The sequence below is a fragment of the Oryctolagus cuniculus genome, chromosome 7 (assembly GCF_964237555.1).
Source record: "Oryctolagus cuniculus chromosome 7, mOryCun1.1, whole genome shotgun sequence".
Lineage (NCBI taxonomy): Eukaryota > Metazoa > Chordata > Mammalia > Lagomorpha > Leporidae > Oryctolagus > Oryctolagus cuniculus.
Window position 1 is genome coordinate 13,377,175 of NC_091438.1, and position 23,380 is coordinate 13,400,554.

At 45.2% G+C, this 23,380-nt stretch overlaps 1 protein-coding gene and 1 long non-coding RNA gene across 2 annotated transcripts in view; one reads left to right on the top strand and one right to left on the bottom strand.

Annotated features, from left to right (window-relative positions):
* LOC138850376 (uncharacterized) overlaps positions 1–23,380 on the bottom strand; it is a 35,632-nt gene that overhangs the window by 8,768 nt on the left and 3,484 nt on the right. The gene's annotated exons all lie outside the window — the stretch shown is intronic.
* Positions 1,830–22,578, top strand: HTR5A (5-hydroxytryptamine receptor 5A). Its single transcript, XM_002715025.5, has 2 exons — positions 1,830–3,382; positions 17,676–22,578. The coding sequence occupies exons 1-2, from the start codon at positions 2,639–2,641 to the stop codon at positions 18,006–18,008; spliced, it is 1,077 nt and encodes a 358-aa protein (XP_002715071.1). The 5' UTR covers positions 1,830–2,638; the 3' UTR covers positions 18,009–22,578.

The window sequence follows — 23,380 nt, forward strand, 5'->3', positions numbered from 1 at the left end:
GAAGCAATCATCTCTGTGATTTCCCCTCAGATTCTCCTCGGTGTTATTGTGATTTATTACTGTGGCTGCCAAAAAAAGATTTTGGAGGCTCCCTCTTGGCCTTCCATATTATAACAATATTCAGTGTGGGGTTCAGAATCATCCCAATTGCATCCTTGAGCACTGGAGAAGTATACCCTGTGGGACCACTGACCCAGTGCATTCACCATGAGCTGGATTTAGCCCAGGCCTCCATTCATCAGCTGGCCCCTAATAGCTATTTCTCCTTTAGTGAGACCACATTGGCACTTCGGGTTCCTGAACATCCATGTCAGTCCACTCCTGATCCAGCTCTCTGCTATGGCCTGAGAAAGCAGTAGAAGATGGCCCAAATCCTTGAGGCCCTGCACAGACATGGGAGACCTGGAAGAATCTCCTGCTTCAGATTGGTGTAGCTCTGACCATTGCAACCAACTGAGAAGTGAACCAGTGAATGGAAGACCTCTCTCTCTCTGCTTCTCCTTCTCTCCCCGTGTAACTCCATCTTTCAAAGAAATAAATCTTTTTAAAAAATAAATTTAGTCATTCAAATAAATAGAAAAATACAGCATCAATCTGAGATTACCAGGAATAACCTTAATTTATATTACAATGCTTCTGTTCAGATATCTTTAATAATCTAAGTTGCCTAAAGTAAGTACTAAATTACTAGTTGACTCAGAATACAATTTTCTGTGATTTTGTTCTTTCTTATGTTTATGCCTGTACATGTAAAGTTCTCAGTGCATTCTCTGTTAGAAACTGAATCTTTTAACAATGGGTGGTTTTGGGCCAGTGCTGAGGTGCAACGGGTTAAAGCTCTGGCTGCAAGCGCCAGCATCCCAAATGGGCACCGATTCTAGTCTCTGGCTGCTCCTCTTCTGATCCAGCTCTCTGCTATGGCCTGGGATAGCAGTAGAAGATGGCCCAAGTCCTTGGGCCCCTGCACCCACGTGGGAGACCCGGAGGAAGCTCTGGGTTCCTGGCTTCGGATTGGCAGAGTTTGGGCCGTTGCGGCCATCTGGGGAGTGACCAGCAGATGGAAGACCTCTCTCTCTCTCTACCTCTCTCTGTAACTCTTTTAAAATATAAAATAAAGCTTTAAAAATGAATGTTTCTTATTTTCTGTGGCTATATAACTTATGCCCAGATTTACTTGTAAATATGTGAGATTTCATGACACTCATTGTGTGTGCACTTTAACAAAAATGCTTCTTGCCATCTTACTTTCCCTCTTATGATATCTTTTTCTTTGTCCCAAGTTCCTCTATCTTGCTTTCTCTCCATGAAGTACTTTAAATCCCAACATCTGGGTAGGAGCTTTAGATACTTAATCACTGCTGTGGATAGTGTGTGTGTAAGTATGCACAGATGGGGGAGTGGGTGATGCTCCCTCCTGTTCTCACTGAGGTGGAGCCTTTCTAACGACTTACATGCAAGTTTCCCCTCATGAAAAGCAAATTTAGTACAGCCTGCTGAAGAGACGTCTCGCCTTCTTTATAATTCCAAGGAAGTAGATGAATGTTCTGCCGCAATATTCAGCCTTCTCTGGGAGCAGCCATAACTGCTGTCTTGCCTTTTCTCTTTTAAGGACAACAGCCCCTTAAGAGAAGCAGCTCAGTGTTGTGTAAGAAGGAAGCAATCATACAAAAACCTCTGGAGAAGAAGTCCACAAGAAGACAAGCACCTACCGGGACTGAGAAACCGCTCAAGCGCTCCCGACCACCCCTAGAGGGACGGATGTGGGAGGTGGCTAAAAGGATATTTCAAAAGTTCATTGGTCAACTTGTTCCCCGCAGGGGGTCATTTCAGGCAAATCGTGGCAGAACCATGGACAGCACCAAACGGCGCCCTTGGGAGGGGAGAAGCCCCACAGAACCAAGGATTGCGCCGCGCACAGGGACGGTGCGCTGCGGGCCCAGAGGTGAGAGGCCAGAGCAGCACCCCGGACAGCGCCAAAACGCGCGCTCCCGGAACCGGGAGGCGGGGAGAGGTGACCTCATCAGCTGACCGAGTTACGTAGTGCTCCATAAAGCAGTCTGGGTGGGCGCGCCAACGTTTGCTCTGATCCGCAGCCCCAGACGGAGCGGGGAGGTTGGACTGCGCAAAGCGAAGGGCAGGTACCAGAACGCTTGGCTTCCCAGCACTGCGCTGAGGCTGCAGGCGGCCGCCTGGGTAGGGGCAGGTAGGGAAGCAACGCTGCGAGAGCTACCGCTCTGACGCACCAGCCCTTCTGGCGCTCACACGCTGCGGGGCTGCTCTGCCCTGCTCAGGCGGACGTGGGAGCGATCAGACCGCTGTCTCCTCCAGGTGAGGAGTCCTGAGACAGTTGACAGCCTGGGCTGGCCGCGAGTCCAGCTCCTCGCCTCTGCTTTCCTAGCCTCCGAGGGCTCCGACGTTAACGCGGCTTATAGCCCAGGGAGCGCCCTCCTCTCCACCACACTGTCTCCCGGGTTCCCTCACCGGTGGGAGGCTGAAGACAAATTCGCAGGTGCTTCCCAGAAACCCCGCCGCTGGCCCGAGGGTGCAAACATCTGGATTGGCTCCGGGCGCTGCTTTCATCTTAAGTCCTCCTGAATGTCCCTTCTGCACACACCCCGAGCCGGCTCCTAATCCAGAGATGGATTTGGCAGTGAACTTCACTTCCTTTTCCCACTTGACTTCCTCTCCTCTGGAGACCAACGGCAGCCTTGGCACAGAAGACCTGCTGCGCCCCAGCCCGCACCTGCTCTCTGTCTTCGGTGTGCTTGTTCTGACCTTGCTGGGCTTTCTGGTGGCGGCTACGTTCGCGTGGAACCTGCTGGTGCTGGCGACCATCCTGCGTGTCCGCACCTTCCACCGCGTGCCACACAACCTGGTGGCGTCCATGGCCGTCTCGGATGTGCTGGTGGCCGCGCTGGTCATGCCTCTCAGCCTGGTGCATGAGCTGTCTGGGCGTCGCTGGCAGCTGGGCCGGCGGCTGTGCCAGCTGTGGATCGCGTGTGACGTGCTGTGCTGCACCGCCAGCATCTGGAATGTAACGGCCATCGCTCTGGACCGCTACTGGTCCATCACCCGCCACCTGGAGTACACGCTCCGCGCTCGACAGCGCATCTCCAACGTGATGATCACGCTCACCTGGGCGCTGTCCGCTGTCATTTCGCTGGCCCCGCTGCTTTTCGGCTGGGGGGAGACGTACTCTGAGGGCAGCGAGGAGTGTCAGGTCAGCCGCGAGCCCTCCTACGCCGTGTTCTCCACGGTGGGCGCCTTCTACCTGCCGCTCTGCGTGGTGCTGTTCGTCTACTGGAAGATCTACAAGGCTGCCAAGTTCCGCGTGGGCTCCAGGAAGACCAACAGCGTCTCGCCTGTATCTGAAGCTGTGGAGGTGGGTGCTATAGCGATCCTTAAAATACTCTACTTGCATTTGTACAGGCTGTATCCCTGGCGCACGCACACACACACACACACACACACCCCGCGTCTGTAGAAGGTGGAACTTTTTGGTTGGCAGGGAGGAGAGACTTTGCTCTGACAGTTGTGTATCACAGAGATAATCATGTCATTGATCTCCAATGGATTATTTCCTTATCCATAAAATGCATTCATCTCAGTGGATTATTTCCTTATACATAAAATGAGGCGTTTGGGCCACATACCTCTACAAGGTTTGATCTGGCTCCAGAATTCCATGGGTCTGTAACACCCTTTGGAACATCTGGAGAAGTGGGTGGCTGGGGGTACACTGGGGTTAGCACACTATAAAAATATGAAGCTTCCTGCACTTAAAGTAGGAATGTCCTCGGGGGAAAGGGAGTGATGGGAGCCTGGCTGACAGGAAGATTGCTACACATCAAGCACAGAAGATTAGTGTTTATTCCAGTCCATGTTCTTCTTTGCAAGTTCTATCAACTGATTTTGCAAATACATGCCATCTCCTAGGTTACTGTCATTTTGCAGCATCCTGATCTAAGAGTAAAGATGTTGATTATAGCAGTGTCAGAGCTTGCTTTTGTTACCTGCTTCCATTGTTTGTGGAACTACTTTCTGGGTTTTATTTCAATCCCCCACCTCACTGCACTTAGGCTGTCTGTGTGACTTAAAACCACCCCAGAAAAAGCTACAGGAGGAAATTAAAAATCCAGGATAGACGATTCCCTAGCTCTCTTCAAGTGTCATTTAATAGATGACAGCCACTACAGTGACAATGAGGGCTCATCTTCTCCACACCTCCACTTTCCTGCTTCTTATTAACTCTTCATGAGCTGATCCTGTGACTCAAGATTCTGAAACTATAGAGAGCTGAGTCTACTGGATGTGAAGGCCGTTCCAATTCTACTCCCACACACTCAGTGCCAGGGATGATTCTATGAAACTTATTCACATATTTGAGTTTGATCAGGAACCTGCACAAGCCGTACTTTCTGTGATTGGCTCTGGAACAACAATCTACATTCAATGAAGCACTGAGTGCATCTTGTGGGCTTGGTGCAGGGGCAAAAGTACGATAAGGACATCATTGTTGCCCATGAAGACTTTGCTGTAGTGATGGAAGCAGGCATCCATTGTGAGCTTTGCAATAATATTGCATTTTCTAATTCTGGCTATACCAGGTCAGTCAGGCTTAGAGAGACCAGAGGTGTGGCTAGGGAAAGGGGGTAGTTTCTAGCAGAGATAAGGAAAAAGGTGTCAGGGGCTACCTGTCCTTTTATGTGGAACAATGGTATTCAACCAAGAATGATATTGCCCCTAACCCTGAGAACTTTTGGAATATCTGGCAATATTTCTGATTCTAGAAACTTGGACAAAGGGTGCTAATGAAATCTAATGTGCAGAGGTCAGAAGTGCTGCTAAATGGTGCACAATGTACAGGACAGTCCCCCATAATAAAGAATTGTTAAGACCGAAGTGTTAGTCATACTGAACTTGGAGAACTCTGTTCTTGCTAAAATAAACAAGAAGTAAAAATAGATAATAATGGTGGAGCCCCCCCCCCCAATGCCTGGAGCTCTGTTTCATGTGTGTGAGCCAGGTCAGGGACAAGGCAGCTGGCCTCCTTCAAGGGCCCTCCTTACAGGAATCCTCTTCTGTCAGGATGCTTGTCTAGGAAAACATGACTAATACTCAACACCAAACACAGCTTGAAAGAGGGAAATCAGTTATAATTCTCCTCTGGGCTTATTGTCTAAAGGGGCAGGGCGCTCTCATTTCACCATATTGGTGATAGCAGAAGCAAAGTATTAGGACATCTTTACGCTTTCATCTTCTCCCTCTCTGTCTCCCTCACCCCTCTCTCCCACTCTCTTCCTTTCTCTCTGTCTTCATTTCTCCCTCTCTCCCTCCCTCTCTCTCTCCCTCTCCACATACACACACACACACACACACACACACACACACACTACTTCTAGACATTTGTGGACAATGGAATTATAAAATGTTTATTTGGGTGCAGTATATATACTGATTTCTTCTTTTCTCTCTGAAAGATCACTGTCTTGTGTTCTTAAAATATTTTATTTACTTATTTATTTGTAGGAGAGGGAGGGAGGGAGGGAGAGAGAGAGAGACCTTCTAGCCTCAGAGAGAGAGAGAGAGAAAGAGAGAAAGAGAGAGAGAGAGGAGAGACCTTCTAGCCTCAGGTTCACTCCCCAGTGTCTGCAACAGCTAGGGCTGGGAAATGCCAAAGCCAGGAGCCAGGAGCTCCATCCAGGACTCCCACATGGGTGGCAGGGATCCGGGTACCAGGGACATCACCTACTGTTTTCCACGATCACCAGCAGGAAGGCTCAGATGCACGACTCAGTCTCTGGCCCTCCAGCCTCTGGTATGGGATGCGGGGGTCCCATGTGGCAGCTTAACCTGCTGTGCCACAATGCCTGCTCCTGTCAGATCACTCAAAATGAACCCTATGGGTTTGCGAGGCTGCCACATGATCTAGGGTTCTGCATATAACACCAGGGTTGCCTCTGCCCTATGTTTTGCTGAAGAATTAATTACACACCAGGCCTCTTGATTTCTCCATGGTAGTGGGTGTCAAAGTTTCTAAATACAGTTCTATCACTAGCTGTGTTGCCTAGGGAAACCATAATATTTCTTTCCTGTTTCTTTGCTGAATTTTATTCAAATACATTCTGAAGCCCTAACTTATGTCAGACATTGAGATGGGAACTGGTATCATAAGACAAATAGGCCTTGTTTTATCAAAGGATAAGACCACTACTAGACAGAGGTCTGAAATAAAAAGATCTTCCACCCACTGGTTTATAACTGAAATGATCACAAGAGCTGGGGCTGGGCCAGGCCAAATTCAGGATCCAGTACCTCTATGTAGGTCTCTCACATGGGTGACAGTGACCCATGCACCTGAGTCATCTTCTGCTGCTTTCCCAGGCACATTATCAGGGAGCCAGATTGGAAGTGGAGCATCCAGGAGTAATATGCGATGCAAGTGTCACAGGTGGCATCTTAGCCCACATGGGACCCCCCACATCCCATGCCAGAGGCTGGAGGGTCAGAGACTAAGTTGTGGATCTCTATCGCTTCACCACAGCACTGGCCCAAATTATTTTTGATTCAAATAGAATAGGTTTAAAACTTGTGGGCTGGGGCTGGTGTGGAGGCATAGTGGATTAAGCTTCTACCTACAACTGCCATTCCTCTATGGGTGTCAGTTCAAGCCCCAGCCACTCCACTTCTGATCCAGCTCCTTGCTAATGCACCTGATAAAAAAAAAGAGGTAAAGCAGGAAGTCGGTCCAACTGCTTGGGATCTTATACCCATGTGGGAGACTTGGAAGAAGCCCCTGGCTCCTGGCTTTGGCCTGGCCTAGCCCTGGTCATTGTGGCCACTTAGGAAGTGAACCAGCAGATGGATACATCTCTCTCTCTCTCTCTCTCTCTCTCTCTCTCTCTCTCTCCTTCTCTCTATGTAACTCTGCCTTTCAAATACATAAAAATAAATCTTTTTTAAAGGCTTATTTATGTATATGAAAGAATTACACACAGAGAGAAGGAGAGGCAGAGAGAGATAGAGAGAGGCCTTTCATCTGCTGGGTCACTCCCCAATGGGCCGCTATGGCTAGTGCTATGCCGATCTGAAGGCAGGAGCCAGGAGCCTCCTCTGGGCCTCCCACACAGGTGCAGGGGCCCAAGCACTGGGGTCATCCTCCACTGCTTTCCCAGTTTATAGCAGAGAGCTGGATCAGAAATGGAGCAGCTGGGACCTGAACCAATACCCATATGGGATGCAGGCACTGCAGGCTGCAGCTTTATCCACTATGCCACAGTGCCAGCCCCAAAAAATAAATCTTAAAAATAAAAACAAAAAAACAAATAACTGTGGGCTACAGAACACTGTCTTTCCCTAAGTTTTTAGGAGCATTTACCTCTCTGCCCTCCCACTCATTCAGCCAAGCTTCAGGAGAGATCATCAAGGATCGTCCCGATTTTCACTGCTATTGGTTCTCCTGGAAGATGAAATTTCCTCTGTGGAGATCTGATGTTCAGATGGTACATTAGGTCAATAGAATTTTTATCCTGTTTCTTAATCATATATTGAATCATCCACCAAGGACAGTATTGTTTAGAAGCATGTGAAGTTCTGAAGAGGCCCAGAACACCTGTGAGACAAACAAGTATACTTGCAAGGATGATGAGAAGGGACTGGAAGGTCTCCCTAGTTATGACCCAAGACTTCTCAGTCCAAAATTTCCTGTGTCTTCACAGGTAGCTAGGTTGGTTTTTCTTCCATCTTATGTATAGATCATTTTCTTCTGTGTTAATTCAGGTACAACATGAAGTATTATCTAGGGGGTAGAGTCAGTTGGACAAAAGTAAATTCAAAGCTATTGTTAGTCTGGATTAGTTGGGTTAGGATATTTAAACTGATTTGTCATAGCCAGAGAGCTTTGGGTATATGGTATGCTGTGTTAGCCAAAATAAGCATTATTTACTATGGCAACATTTAATAAAAAGCAATACAAACTTCTAATTATCTAACTACCATGAGTGGGGCCACTATCCTGAGGAATCTTTTCCTTGAAAAAGCTTCATCTTCTGGAGTCTTTGTAAAGGAGACACAATTCATTAAGGGCATTGAGGAGAAACTGTACTATTCATTGTACATCAAATGTCATATTGTTCTTTTTTTAAGATTTTAGTTATTTGAGAAGTAGAGTTACAGAGAGAGGGAGAGACCAAGAGAAAGGTCTTCCATCCCCTGGTTCACCCCAGGTGGTCACAATGGTTGGAGCTGAGCCGATCTGAAGCCAGGAGCCAGGAGCTTTTTCTTCTGAGTCTCCCGCACAGGTGCAGGGGCCCCAAGCACTTGAGCCATTTTCAACTGCTTTCCCAAGCCATAGCAGAGATCTGGGTTGGAAGAGGAGCAAGCAGGACTTGAACCGGCACTGGTATGGGATTCTAGCACTGCAGGCAGGGAGGCCTAACTTAATACACAGTGTTTGTCCCCTTTTTTCTTTTTAATATACTATCAATGAATAATATTTATGTGGACTTTGGTGCCAGAGTGTCAGAGTTCTGTTGGAGCAAAGACACTTCAATTACAGGAACACAAGCATGAGGGTTTTTCCTTCACTAGCTAAGGATTATATAGTATCGTTACACCAGTGGATGGGACTAGGATAAAGAGAAGCAATAATGAATTGTTCATCAACTAGTAGAGAAATGCTGGGTAGTTTTGGTTAGCAGTTGGAAATATTACATGTGGTAACATAAGAATGGAGGGGCTGATATAAAATATTCTGAAGATGTGTTAACTAATTGAATTGATTCCTATACTTTCTCTTTAGCAGAGAGGCAAAGCCCTGGTTACTGAATTGAGAGGTAGGCTTAAAATGGGCCAAGATTCTTTTATAGATGCCATTTTAGCACATTAATCTGCCTAGAGCATGGCCCAGCATTTTTATATTTGTTGAAAAAGGAAGGTTCGTGGGGCTGGCACTGTGGCACTGCAGGTTAAGCAGCTGCCTGTGAGGCCAGCATACCATATGAGCTCCCATTCAAGTCCTGACTGCTTCACTTCTGATCCAGCTTCTTGTTAATGTGCCTGGGAAAGCAAAAGAAAATGGCCCAGGTCCTTGGGGCCCTGCATCCGTGTGAGAGACCTAGATGAAGCTCCTGGCTCCTGGCTTTGGTCTGGCCCAGCCCAAGCCATGGAGGGGCCTATGGGGAGTGAACCACTACATGGATGATCTCTCTCTCTCTCTCTCTCTCTCTCTCTCTCTCTCTCTCTCTGTCTTTCCTTTGTCATTGTAACTGTGAGTTTCAAGTAAATAAATAAACTTTTTTTTTAAATAAAAAGAAAATGGTTCATGATAACCCAGGAAAAATCAACCTGGACTCTTAGGTACTCTACTCCAGTTAATTTTTCTGCTTGTGAATCTTTTGTCCCTAGGGATTCTAAGACCACTGCTGTTTCTCCAGAAATTTCTTCAATTACACACAGAGTAGGTGTTCTCATGTCTAGATCAGCTATAGTTTCGTCATGCAGAAGGGCTTCAGGATATCTTATCTGGAAGCAGATTCTACTTATTGAATTTGTAGGTGTATCTCAAAGATTAAAGAAGTATTCTTTTGATAATGATAACCACAATATCAGTGATAAGGTGGCATATAGAATTGTTAAAGATTCTTACTAGTTGGATTGCTCTATTAAGTAAAATATATTTTCCACTCAAGTCTTTTTGAACTTAACCATATAGCCAAAAATTTGTCTTTCACTATCCTTTCTTGTCATCGGGTGCAAATAATTATTTTATTAAAAAAACTCTTCTGTTTTTTATTTTAAAAACTTGTTACAAGTCAGTTTTTTTATTTGTATAGATTTATTTTATTTATTTGAAAGACAGAGTCACAGTGAGAAGTAGAGAGAGAGAGAGAGAGAGAGAGATCATCCATCTGCTGGTTCACTCCCCAGATGGCCACAAGGGCCAGAGCTGTGCCGATCCAAAGCCAGGAGCCAGGAGGTTCTTCCAGCTCTCCCACTGCACCACAGCACCGGCCCCACAAGTCAGTTTACTTTTCAGACAACTTTAAAACTTCACACTGAATGATGTATTGTTCTATAGTGGTGGGGTTAAAGCTAGTTACAGTTTAAATAAAAGTTTTATTGCTGTCCCTGTATACTTAGAGATAATTCCTCTTGAACGTTTAGAAGGACAGCTATTTCTGGGCTATAATATCTCCATTGGGGTGACTGTGGTACAGATTTTATGTAGTTGTATTTTGCCTTTTAGTCAGTATGGGAATTGATTCTTTCAAGGACCCTACTGCTAGTAACATTTACCATGGAACTTTAAAAAGCTGATGGGGGGAGAGTCATTGCTGTGCGGTGGGCTGAGCTGCCCCTTGAGATGTCTGCATCCTATATCAGACCCCATCAGAGTGCCAGTTTGAATCCTGACTCCTCAGCTTCTGATCCAGCTTCTCCCTAATGCAGCTAGGAAGGCAGAGGATAATGGCCCAAGTACTGGGTTCCTGCCACTCACTTCGAGGAGCCCTGGATGGAGTTCTGGGCTCCTGCTGATGCCTGACCCAGCCCTGTCCATTGTAGGCATTTGAGAAGTGAAGCATTAGATGGAAGATCTGTCTAAATATCTCTGTCCCTTTCTCTCTCTGTTACTCTGTTTTTCAAATAAATAAATATTTAAAAAAAATAAAGTTCAGGGCCAGTGCTGTGGCTTAGTGGGTAAAGCCACCGTCTGCAGTGCTGGCATCCCATATGGGCACCAGTTCAAATCCCAGCTGCTCCACTTCTGATCCAGCTCTCTGCTATGGCCTGGGAAAGCAATAGAAGACGACTCAAATCCTTGGACCCCTGCACCCACATGGGAGACCCAGAAGAAGCACCTGACTCCTGTCTTCGGATCAGTGCAGCTTGGCCGTTTGACCATCTGGGGAGTTAACAAATGATGGAAGATCTCTCTCTCTGTTTTTTAAATAAATAAAATAAATATTTTAAGAAAATAAAGTACATGGAAAAAGGAATTAAATGATAAGTTGTGCAAAAAGCTTTTTGAAATATTTTCTCTAATAGGCATTTACATGAACTATTTGAAGACCCCTTAGATAAACAGATTTCAAATTCTTTTGCACCAAAATAAACTTCGCTTTTAATTCTATTTTCCATGAACTTTCAAAAGTACCCTTGTGTATACAGGGATCTTTATCTAGGTTACTGAATCTTCGAGAACAGAAGCCCTTTTGGATGTTTTGCCTAGAGAATCAGCTTGCACTGATTTCTAGCATTGACTTTCTGGAAAAAATCAGCCCCACTTTAGATATTTTCTAAGTTGGTAAGTTCAGAATTAAGTAATTTTTCAGATTAAACTCAATATTCAAGCTTGAGCCCATTTGTAGGAAGACAAAACAAAATAATCCAGAATACTGCTGGAAAGTTTTCTCAAGTCTGTTTACAACCTTGATTTAGTTTATGATGTTGAGCCTTTATTCAATCTTCCCTTTAAAGAAGGCTTCTAAAATGTCCTTATGTAATGTATTTTCTATTTTTTTATTTAAGTTTTCACACCTGGATCACATAGTTTTCTTTGTTATCCTTCTGCTTTTAAATATTTTTCAATCTTATGAGATTCCAGTCAGACTAACTAGTTGATAAGATTTGTAGTTCAGCACAAGATTCACTTTTTCTTTTTATATTCTAACTAAATTCTTTTTTAAAAAAAGATTTATTTCTTTACTTGAAAGTCAGAGTTACAGAGAGAGAGAAGGAGAGGCAGAGAGAGAGAGAGAAGTCTTCCATCTGCTGGTTCACTCCCCAGTTGGCCGCAATGGCTGGAGCTGGGCCAATCTGAAGCCAGGAGCCAGGAGCTTCTTCCAGTCTCCCACGTGGGTACAGGGGCCCAAGGACTTGGGCCATCTTCTACTGTTTTCCCAGGCCACAGCAGAGAACTGGATCAGAAGTGGAGCAGCTGGGTTTTGAACTGGCACCCATATGGGATGCTGGCACTGCAGGTGGTGGCTTTACCTGCTATGCCACAGTGCTGGTCCCTCTAACTAAATTCTAAATTGCATGATACATTTTTGCCCTTCTCCCTGTAGTTTAGGAAAATTCTTAATTAGTGCCCTTATCTTAGCTCTAGACCAGTGTTTCCATTTAAATATTATAAATTTATGACTTTTGCTTGGCAGTTTTACAAGATGATTGCATTTTCCAGAGAAACCTCAAAGGAAGATTAGTTCACATAGTCAGATAAAGCTGAATAGAAATAACACAAGATAGAGAAGTGCAAGGAGGGTAGGTTTTGGAAGCTTGCAAAGTCTTTGAGACTATCAAGATTTATTTATTTATTTGAAAGGCAGAGTTAGAGAGGGAGAGATCTTCCATCTGCTGGTTCACTCCCCAAATGGCTGCAATGGCCAGGGCTCAGCCAAGCTGAAGCCTGGAGCCTGGAATGCCATCCGGTCTCCCATGTAGGTGGCAGGGCCAAAGGACTTGGGCCACCCTCTGCTGCTTTTCCAGGCACAGGACTCAAACAGGGGCTTATATGGATTCTGGCATCACAGGTGGTGGCTTAACCAGCTCTCTTGGGGTTTGTTTCCTATTTTTTGAGAGATTCTCTAAAATAAGTCAACTTTGATTTTCATTTGTCAGAAATTTCTCAGTAAGTAAAACTGCTGGTAGTTGTCATGAAAAATGCAAAGAGTTAGCTATTTCTTAAAGGAGAAGAGACTTTCACACAGATAAACCAACAGGTCACTCTGGTTAGTCAACAGTTTGTGTTTGTGCATGGTGCCTTAGGGTTCCCAACTAGAGGCGAAGTAGAGACATTACAAACACCAATGCAACAATCGGTTGAGCTGGAAAACAGGCTGAACTAAGTGGCATGCTTTCACAAAGTGACCAGTCAGGATTTCCCATACAAAAGTTCTGTATGGTTCTAAAGCAAAGTTCCACCAATTGCTTTGACACACATTTGTCACTGGTCTAGTGATCCTCAATTCATTAGCCCTCAGACTTGGCTTGGCTTGGCTTGGATGGGCATGAAGCCTATGCCTTCTAGAATGACTCCCTTTACAATCATCAGAAAGAGATATTCCAGAACAAAACAAAGACCTATCACGTTAAGACTTTGTATACATTGACAAACAACTGCATCTTAGACTTCTGGTCCCTAGAACCATGAGCTTAATACACTTTTTTCCTTTATTTTTTATTTTTTTTATTTTTTAAGACTTTATTTCTTTACTTGAAAGTTTGAGTTACAGAGAGGCAGAGGCAGAGAGCGAGAGAGAAGTCTTCAATCCACTGGTTCACTCCCTAGATGGCCACAATGGCCAGAGCTGCACTGATCCGAAGCCAGGAGCCAGGAGCTTCTTCCAGGTCTCCCACATGGGTGCAGGGGCCCAAGGATTTGGGCCATCTTCCACTGCTTTCCCAGGCCATAGCAGAGAGCTGAATCAGAAGTGGAGCAGCCGGGACTCGAACCGACGCCCATATGGGATGCCGGCACTGCAGGCGGCTGCCTTACCTTCTCTGCCACAGCACTGGCCACAACTTCTTCCCTTTATGATTATCTAGTCTCAAGTGTTCTGTCTTGGTGACATAATAAGGACCAAGACAGTCACAAACTCTGAGATAGTAAAATACACTGAGCATCAAGAGCCCAGTGGAACTAGTCAGAAGTCAAATTACCAGTATCTCTACCTGACTGCAGATCCATTGGGCAACTGGAGTTTAGGGCCCAGTCAATGCACCTGTGTTCCAAGCAGTCTATGGTGAGTCAGCGAATGGTCTCAGTAGAATCTCCAGAATGACCACTGTTGAGGATCTGAGATAAAAAGACACAGCTGTGGTTAAGCCTTAGCATTACAAGAGGAATGCTCTCTGCTTGCAGATACAGTCCCTCAGAGCATAGCAGAATGCTGATCGTCCATGACTGCTTGGGGCAGCGTGGCGCTCAGGGACTAAAGGATGTTCAGAGGGGGAGTGAGCTTGCATCACCGTGAAGTGTGGCTCCACGGGTGAGAGTGCTGCTGGCTATTGGTGCTCAGAGGCACAGTTCGGTGGTGAGTCTGCCCTGATGGGCTGACTTTCACAAGTGAGTGCTGACACCAACAATTTAGTTTTGCAAATGTGTATTCATAGAACTGCATTGTGGCCAGTGCCACAGCTCAATAGGCTAATCCTCCACCTAGCAGCGCCGGCACACCAGGTTCTAGTCCTGGTCGGGGCACCGGATTCTTTCCCGGTTGCCCCTCTTCCAGGCCAGCTCTCTGCTGTGGCCTGGGAAGGCAGTGGAGGATGGCCCAAGTGCTTGGGCCCTGCACCCCATGGGAGACCAGGAGAAGCACCTGGCTCCTGCCTTTGGATTAGCGTGGTGTGCCGGCTGCAGCGCACCAGCCGTGGTGCCCATTGGAGGGTGAACCAATGACAAAGGAAGACCTTTCTCTCTGTCTCTCTCTCTCACTATCCACTCTGCCTGTCAAAAAAAAAAAAAAAAAAAAAAAGAAAAGAAAAAAAAGAATTGCATTTTCCTTGATCATTTAGAGAGGTTTAAACAATGAACACGGATCTTTATTGCCACAGCTACAGAACAATCAGACTTTCCTTAAGTTTGCAGGAACATTTTTATTCTCACCCTTGCATAGTGGAACCAATGTGTCAGACTATTTCTAGTTTGAATATCCTGATTATTCCATCAAATTCTTGTGACCCATCATGCATTTTAACAACACATTGCTTTAGCCTGAAAATCTCCTGAAACCACACTTCCCAAGTACAAGCTGTTTTTTTAAGACTTATTTTATTTGCTTGTAAGGCAGAATTAGAAGGAGAGAGGGAGAGATAGAGATACAGAGCTCTTCCACCCAATGGTTCACTCCCCAGATGGCTGCAGTGGCCAGGGCTGGGCCAGGCTGAAGCCAAAGCTAAGAGTCAGGAACTCATCCAGGTCTCCCACATGGGTAGCAGGGGCCCAAATACTTGGGTCAGTGCTGCTGCTTACCTGGGCCCAGTGGCAGGGAAGTAGAGCAGAGGTGTAGCAGTGAGAACTTGAACCAGGGCTCCAATATGGGATGCCAGCATTGAGGATTAACCTGCTGTGCCACTGTGCCAGCCCTGCAGATGTGAGTCTTTGTCCCTTCATTCAAGTAGCTACTATTGATGGAAATCTATTGGTTATCTGAGATAGTAATAGGAGAGTGAAGCAGAATGGCTAGAGAGAATATAAGAACACATTAGGTTTGTGATTGATCAGTAAATAATTATACAATATGTAGACATTTTGAAAGAATGTGCTATAACACAACTGTCTTCTCCCTGATTTGTAAGTGTGTAAAATCTTGGCTTCCAGATATCCTTGTGAAAAAAATCCTCCTACAGCCTCAGACCACATCACCTGCCTGACCCTGTCTAGAATCCCATATGTAAATTGTCCTATAATAAATTCTATTTTTAAAAGGCTTGGACTTTTTTTTTTAAAGAGATTTATATTTATTTATTTGAAAGAGTTACAGAGAGAGGTAAAGAGAGAAAGAGAGGTCTTCCATCCGCTGGTTCACTCCCCAGATGGCCACAACGGCTGGAGCTGCACTGATCTGAAGCCAGGAGCCAGGATCTTCTTCCAGGTCTCCCATGTGGGTGCAGGGGCCCAAGACTTGGGCCATCTTTGACTGCTTTCCCAGGCCATAGAGAGATGGATTGGAAGAGGAGCAGTGGGTTTTGAGCCAGCGCTCATATAGGATGCTGGTGCTTCAGGCTGTGGCTTTAACCGACTGGTGCCCACAGCCCCAGCCCCTATAATAAACTCTTTTATTCTTATATGGAGCTTCCTTCTTCCTTCTTCAGTCTCAGAATTCTTTCTCAGCTCGAGGGACATTACATATTCCACTAAACTTTAACCGTCCATCCACCTAATTTTCTCATATTTGGGCGGCTCATTCTGAGACTCTCATTAGTTTCTTTTTCCTAAGAGCTAAAAATTGGACTGGAGAAGAACTGCTTCCTGGGAGACAGAAATGAATCTGTACAGCCAAATTCTGCAGGAATCTCCCCTGCAGAAGACTTGGGCGCATCCAAGGGGAGAGAGTCTCTGCTTTCTATAAATGCATGAGTAGGGGGGTAGCAAATGGGAACCAGAATATACTGAGACAGAGACAGATGCCACAGCAAGGGGGCTGTCTCAAACAGTAGAATATGCGAGGAAGCACAATGGAAGATAGGTCCTGGGAAAATTCTAGTATGTTAGAGGACCTCACATGGACTTAGAAAGTTACAATGACTTCAGCAAATCTGCGTCTAGGGCTGGCATTGTGGCACAATGGGTTAAGCCACTGCCCACAATGCCAGCATCCCATATGGGCACTGGTTCAAGGCCCAGCTGATCCACTTCCAATCCAGCTCCCTGCTAATGCATCTGGGAAAAAAAGCAGCAGAAGATGGCCTAAGTCCTTGGGTCCCTGCATGAATGTGGGAGACCTGGATAAAGTTCCTGGCTCCTGGCTTTGGCCTGGCCCAATACCAGCTATTGTGGCCATTTGGTAAGTGAACCAATGAAGGGAAGACCTCTCTCTCTCTCTCTCCCTCCATTTATCCCTCTCTTTTTTGTGTGTAACTGCCTTTCAAATAAATAAAATAAATAAAAAAAACACAGGAAATCTTCTCCTAAAAGTGATAATGAGATTTGATAAGGATTTGGCATACTGTTGATTACAAACAGTCCCTAGATTAAGATAGTGCAATATATGATTTCTCAACTCTGATAGTAGAAATTGTAGGCCAGCGCCGTGGCTCAATAGGTTAATCCTCCGCCTTGCGGCACCGGCACACCAGGTTCTAGTCCCGGTTGGGGTGCCGGATTCTGTCCCGGTTGCCCCTCTTCCAGGCCAGCTCTCTGCTGTGACCCGGGAAGGCAGTGGAGGATGGCCCAAGTGCTTGGGCCCTGCACCCCATGGGAGACCAGAAGCACCTGGCTCCTGCCATTGGATCAGCGCAGTGCGCCGGCCGTGGCGGCCATTGGAGGGTGAACCAACGGCAAAAGGAAGACCTTTCTCTCTGTCTCTCTCTCTCACTATCCACTCTGCCTGTCATAAAAATAAATAAATAAAAAAGAAATTATAGCTGGGGTTTGAATTTTGATCTTTTCCTGGGCTAGCAAAATGCAGTATGATAGTCTTGGCAGCAAGCCACAGCTCCCAATCAGCCATGTGGTCTCAGCAGTGAACAACCCATTGTCTACAGTGTAGTGTGTTGTTATGATATGATGTTTGGCAAGTTAGACATATTAGGTGTATTTTCAGCTTATGATATTTTTAACTTATGATGTGTTTGTTGGCATGTGATCTCATCATAATTTGCGAAGCATCTACACTTGTGTATCTTGGCCACTAAACCATACATGCCCTATAATTTGTTTATGAGTGTTTCTGTTGTCCCAAGGGTTGAAGTGGCAGCAGTAGGGTATCCACCCTCATCACACATGCATGCTCCAGTTTTCCTCCCTTTTCTAAGATGTAAGCAAGCCCTCCAACTCTGTCACTGTGTTGCATATCTGAAGTTGAGTCCCACGAGGCTGTCCGATTCCTGCACCTAAAAATCCAGGACCTTCCTTTGAAGTGGATGTGCATGGTCTGGGCCCACCAGCCTGGCCCAAACCTGGCAGTGATCAAGAGGTGGCTCTCCACAAGGCTTCTGCTTGTCTTTTACAGGTGAAAGACTCTACTCTGCAGCCGCAGATGGTGTTCACGGTCCGCCATGCCACTGTCACCTTCCAGACTGAAGGGGACTCATGGAGAGAACAGAAAGATCAGAGAGCAGCCCTCATGGTGGGCATCCTCATCGGGGTGTTCGTGCTCTGCTGGATTCCTTTCTTCATCACGGAGCTCGTCAGTCCCCTCTGCTCCTGTGACATCCCGGCCATCTGGAAAAGCATTTTCCTTTGGCTTGGCTACTCCAACTCCTTTTTTAACCCCCTGATCTACACAGCCTTCAACAAGAACTACAATAGTGCCTTCAAGAACTTCTTTTCCAGGCAACACTGAGTAAGAGTCCTTGGGGAGACAAAGGAGCTCTTCCAAAAACTCGATGAGATGTCCAATTTCATCTGTTTCTACACCCCTACCCAACAGCCGCGTGGAAGAGATAACTCCTTCAAGTGCCCCAGGATCACCTTTAGTACTAAACTAGCCCCACTTCTGCACTCCAGTGAAAGAAGACGCGTCTTCACAGGCAGTTTGGTGACTTCACCTGTCTAATTATTTACTATTCCTCACCCTACACTACAGCCACAGAGTTTGCCCACAAAGTGCCCTTTCTTCTGCCAAAGCCACTCCAGGATGGTTCTATCTTTTTTATTTTTTTGACAGGCAGAGTGGACAGTGAGAGAGAGAGAGACAGAGAGAAAGGTCTTCCTTTTGCTGTTGGTTCACCCTCCAATGGCCGTCGCGGCCGGCGCGCTGTGGCTGGCGCACCGCGCTGATCCGAAGGCAGGAGCCAGGTGCTTCTCCTGGTCTCCCATGGGGTGCAGGGCCCAAGTACTTGGGGCATCCTCCACTGCCTTCCTGGGTCACAGCAGAGAGCTGGCTTGGAAGAGGGGCAACCGGGACAGAATCCGGCACCCCAACTGGGACTAGAACCCAGTGTGCCGGCGCCGCAAGGTGGAGGATTAGCCTAGTGAGCTGCGGCGCTGGCCAGGATGGTTCTATCTTAAAGAAGCCGAGTAAGTCAGATGGGAGGGAGGAGATAAAACAACATGGGAAGATTGATAATGGATGGAGAATAGATAGGAGATCACAACGGGAATACCTAGGGGTTAGGAGGCCATAATTCCAAGCTTTCTGAACTTCAACTGTTCTGCTTTATGGTCCTAGTAAGTATATCTCAATACATACTGGTATTTTCCAATATTGGACCACTAAATATTGTCTCCAAACATATTAAAGTATGTAGTGCCATCTGTGAGACCAATGAATCCTGGCTTTGTTTGTGTCAAACACACATACACACACAACTATGGAAAAGACATGTGTTCTAGCTGGACAGTTTACTGCAAAATGCAACCCATCAACTTGGAGCAGACACTAAGAGGCACCTCCATTTTGAAGCAACCATCCAAAAACAGTAGACAAGTCTACTAATTTATCTGTCAAATTTGCTTATTTGCCACGGGTTTCATGTGTATGGAATTTATTCAGGCGTTTCCAGGCAAGAGCCTTTGTCCTCAGATCATGAAGTTAGTGTGCATTAGCTGTCAGGAAGTTATGGATTTTTTAAATACAGCCTCAGGACCAATAACATTGAAAGCAGCTTCACCAAACACACACACTTTCACAGGATGGTTGATTAGTGCACAAATTGCTATTTGGGTTGGTATGTGAAGGCCTATTAGGAACACTAATAAATTTGAAAAAGACAGAAATGGGGGGGGGCAAATGTGACTTCAGTTCTCTACAAATGGTCAGTGTAATTGTTGAGGGAGGATGATGGCGTGGTGCTGGAGTGTTTGCATGATCGTCTAAAACCTTGGCCACACCCACTCTCCAGAGGCAGATGAAGGAGCTTTGAGGAAGATCATAGAAGAGTCTGAAGAGAGAGTAGACAATTATCTTCCCAGACTGGTGTGCATACCAACTTCTTGCCAAGAACAGGGGATAGTCTGCGTCAGCCCTGGGAACCTGCAGAGGAGTGGTGCTGACAGCTCAGCACACTCGACTCCCAGCAAAACCCTGACCTATTGACTGGTAGCATCTCCTGTTGCCACAGTCACTGATATGAAAGGAGGGATCAATACTTTAAGTCTCACTGATCTATAGTGACAGTTACTTTTTATGATTAAACAGAAATCTTTGCAGAGGGGTTTCCAGCTAGTGAGATCATTCTTAGTAACAGAGAAAGATAATGGGGTTATACAAGGATCCCTAAAGTGATATAAACCTATGTATTTCTCTGATAAATGTGCAACTACTATCACCATCAAAAGCTTTTGACTTCAAATAAAGGAGAGGGGTGGGTTTTGGGCTAGTGGTTAGGATGATGATTGGGATGATATAGTGTCCTATATCAGCATGGGTGGGTCTGATGCCTGCCTCCAGTTCTTGACTCCAGCTTCCTGCTCTTGCGGTCCCTGGAAGGCCATGGTGATGGCTCAAGTAACTGAATCCCGGCCACCCATGTGGGAGCCCTGGATTGAGTCTCTGCTCGTGGCTTCTGTCTGGCCCCAGTCTTGGAGGGCATTTGGGGTTAGTGAACCAGCAGATGGAGACTCTGTCTCTGCCTCTCAAATGAATAAAAAGTTTTAAATAAAAATTTTTTAAAAAGGAGGAATTCTTCAAAAATAGATCCACTGCCATAGAGCACTGGCCTCAAATGATCGAGCCAGTTACGTGAGAGTTGGAGTGTGAATAAATGCTTTCTTATCTCTGCCAGGCTGAAAAGTAAGCAAGGATACCTTTCTGTCTTGGAGAAAGAATACCCCACAAATCCATAAACTGCTTTCTTATCACATGGTTTGGTCAAGTTTATTGTTTAAGTAAGGGCCTTTTACCTTAGTCAAAACTGACAGAATAAGCAAGAATTTTTCTACTGAGTCTGAATCCTGTGAGAACAATGCTTGCAAAATGTTCTAAGTTCTGTAAGTTCTGAGCCATTTTACTAACTAACCATTGTCTTTTTGTCAGGTGTCCTCAACAGTTACAAATCTTACACATTTTTAAGAAATATTTATTTATTTGAAAGAGTGAGAGGGAGAGAGGGAGGGAGGGAGGGAGAGAGAGAAAGAGAAAATCGTCCCTTTGCTGGTTGCAAAAGCTGGGACTGGGCCAGGCAGAAATCAGGAGCCAGGAACTCCATCCAGGCCTCCCACAGGGGTATCAGGGGTCCAATTACTTGGACCATCTTCTGCTGCCTTCCCAGGCACATTAGCAGGGAGCTGGATCAGAAGCTGGGTAGCCAGGAATGGAACCGGCACTCCAATATAGAATATTGGTGTTGCAGGTGGCAACAACTTTGACAAGCTGTACCACAACACAGGTCCCCAGTTATAAAGCTTAAGGAAAAGGAAAAAACAGCAACAACAAATAGGAATACAATTTTTTCACTGTTTTTTCTTTGTAACTTTTACTTTTTAGTGAGTACCTACTAGGCCCTGTGCTAAATATTTTTACATAAATTACTTCATCCTTTCTATCCCAGATGATTTTGACTTCTCTAACACCACTCTTTTCATATTTGGTCATTTCACTTATGTCTAGTTTCAGTTTAAAAAAAAAACAAACTTGGCCGTTATAGAAAACTTTAAAATGATCTTGGGCAATAAATTCTCTTGCCTGTTATCTCTGACTCTTTGAATGCATGAATTTTAAAATTATGTGTTATAATTATCTAGTAATTATTATATCATACATTACAAAATACTTGTACTATATTGTGCATAATAAATTATATCAATATTTCCAAAATAGGAAATTTGTGCTAATTTTGGGGGGGGAGTGTTTGGTTTGAAGTTGAGCTTTTAATTTACTGAAAAGACTGTCTTTATTCAAAGAATGTGAACAGATAAGGAAATGTTAGCCATCTGTGAAGTCACGACTTACATGCTATGCAGACCCCGTGTCTATGCATCCGTGCACATTTATTGAAGAATTTACTTGGAAAACTGTTCGATTTTTCTTATTTCTGCATAGGTACTTGAAGTACTAAAGTCACAAATATGAATACTTAAAAATACACACTGTTTACTTGCTCAGTTACTTTTTCCCACTAACGCTTAGAAACAGCAATACCACCAAATGCTATTAGATTCTAGTGTTGTAATAAGGGAAGTGCTTCAAAAATTTCAGTAAGTGCTCCATAAAAGAAAAGAAGAAACTGAGGAGGTACCTGGAGAGGGGATACCAGAATCAAGGGTAACTTTTTAAAATCCCTGAAAAATTTTTCATTCTTCATTTATTTTTTATTTTTCGTATTGTTAAAAGAATTCTTCCTTCCCCTTGAAAGGGAAGCTTTGGGAAGATGTGCCACATCTGTCTGGTGCTTTCGGGCCCCCCCCCCCTTCTCCTGGATTCTGCAACCCTCCGAGGAGAAAGAGGTCATTACAATATTCATTCAAACTCCAACTGAGATTCTTACTAATATTTTCACAAGAGGAATGAGTCCATTACTGTTCCAATATGTATTTACCATCTCCAAGATACATCACTTAATTACGCATTGTATAAAATGTTCTGTTGATATACTACCTAGAGCCAAAAACATTGTACATGAGAAGGAAGAAATGGAAATTAATGAATTATTTTGTTTCCAATTGAATACCAAAAGTTGTTTACAACCAGGGAAAAAATATCACAAGACAGAGACAGCATTGATTGAATTGAATCTCTAATGTACAATTCAAATATTTATTAAATCTTTTCCTTACTTCTAATGGTTAATATTTCATCAAGTTAGCAATGAGCGTGAATCACAGACAGAAATCAACTTAAAAACATTGGCCCCTATTCCTTGTGTCACATGGGAACAGCCACCTGTATCAGAGCAGTGCCTATCGCAGGCGGGAGGCTTCCTTGCAAGTCCTCTCTAGGTGGTTAGCACTAGCCATGTCAAAGTCCTTCAAAATGCAAAATAGGAGGAGGAGGAAGAGGGGTGGGAGTGTGGGTGGGAGGGCAGGTACGGTGGGAAGAATCATTATGTTCCTAAAGTTGTACTTAGGAAATGCATGAAGCTTGTATTCCTTAAATAGAAGGTTTCTGAAAGAAAAAAAAAAGAAAATCCAAACCCAGCTTTCTCCACTCTGTTTTGTGAGTACAGAAGCTGGGGCCCTAGACACCTACAACCATATTTCTCCCTTGACAGCTGGCTCCCTGTCAGCGGCTGCCAGTGGGGAGGAGGCACTGGAGGGAGAAGCGACTCACTCCACTGTCAGCATGAGGACCAGGAAACCCTGGCGGCAGCAGTGACTTCCGGGTCTGCTTCCTCAGCTGTATCAGAATGGGCTGGCTGGGTCAGATGCCAGGGTCCGCCACGGAGCTGGACGTCCTCCTCTGAGCTCCTGAGGTCCCAAGAAAGCTGACGACAGCTGCTCCCTGCAGTTCTAGCTCGGCAGAAGCTCAGCGTCCTCTCATCTTTTCTGTTTTCTGCTACTCATTTAACCAAGCCCTCTCATTAAGTTATGCTATGAAAGGTACAACACCAACTGCATACCTAAAGGTAACTTACTAAGGAGATAGCCCTCTCATGACTGATGACGTTACACATCCTCAAGGTCATTTTGAGTTCTGAGTTTTCATTGTACATTAGGGAAAGGTGGGTGGTAGATGTTTCTGAATCTGTATTGAGATTAGGTCATTTTGTGGGAATTAATTTTATTTAAATATTTATTTATTTGAAAGTCAGAGTTACAGTGAGAGAGGGAGAGACA

Bases quoted from the DNA above. Each gene is read 5' to 3' on its own strand.
- HTR5A (XM_002715025.5), top strand. From the start codon at position 2,639: ATGGATTTGGCAGTGAACTTCACTTCCTTTTCCCACTTGACTTCCTCT. The intron at 3,383-17,675 runs GTGGGTGCTATA...TGTCTTTTACAG, and splicing joins CTGTATCTGAAGCTGTGGAG to GTGAAAGACTCTACTCTGCA.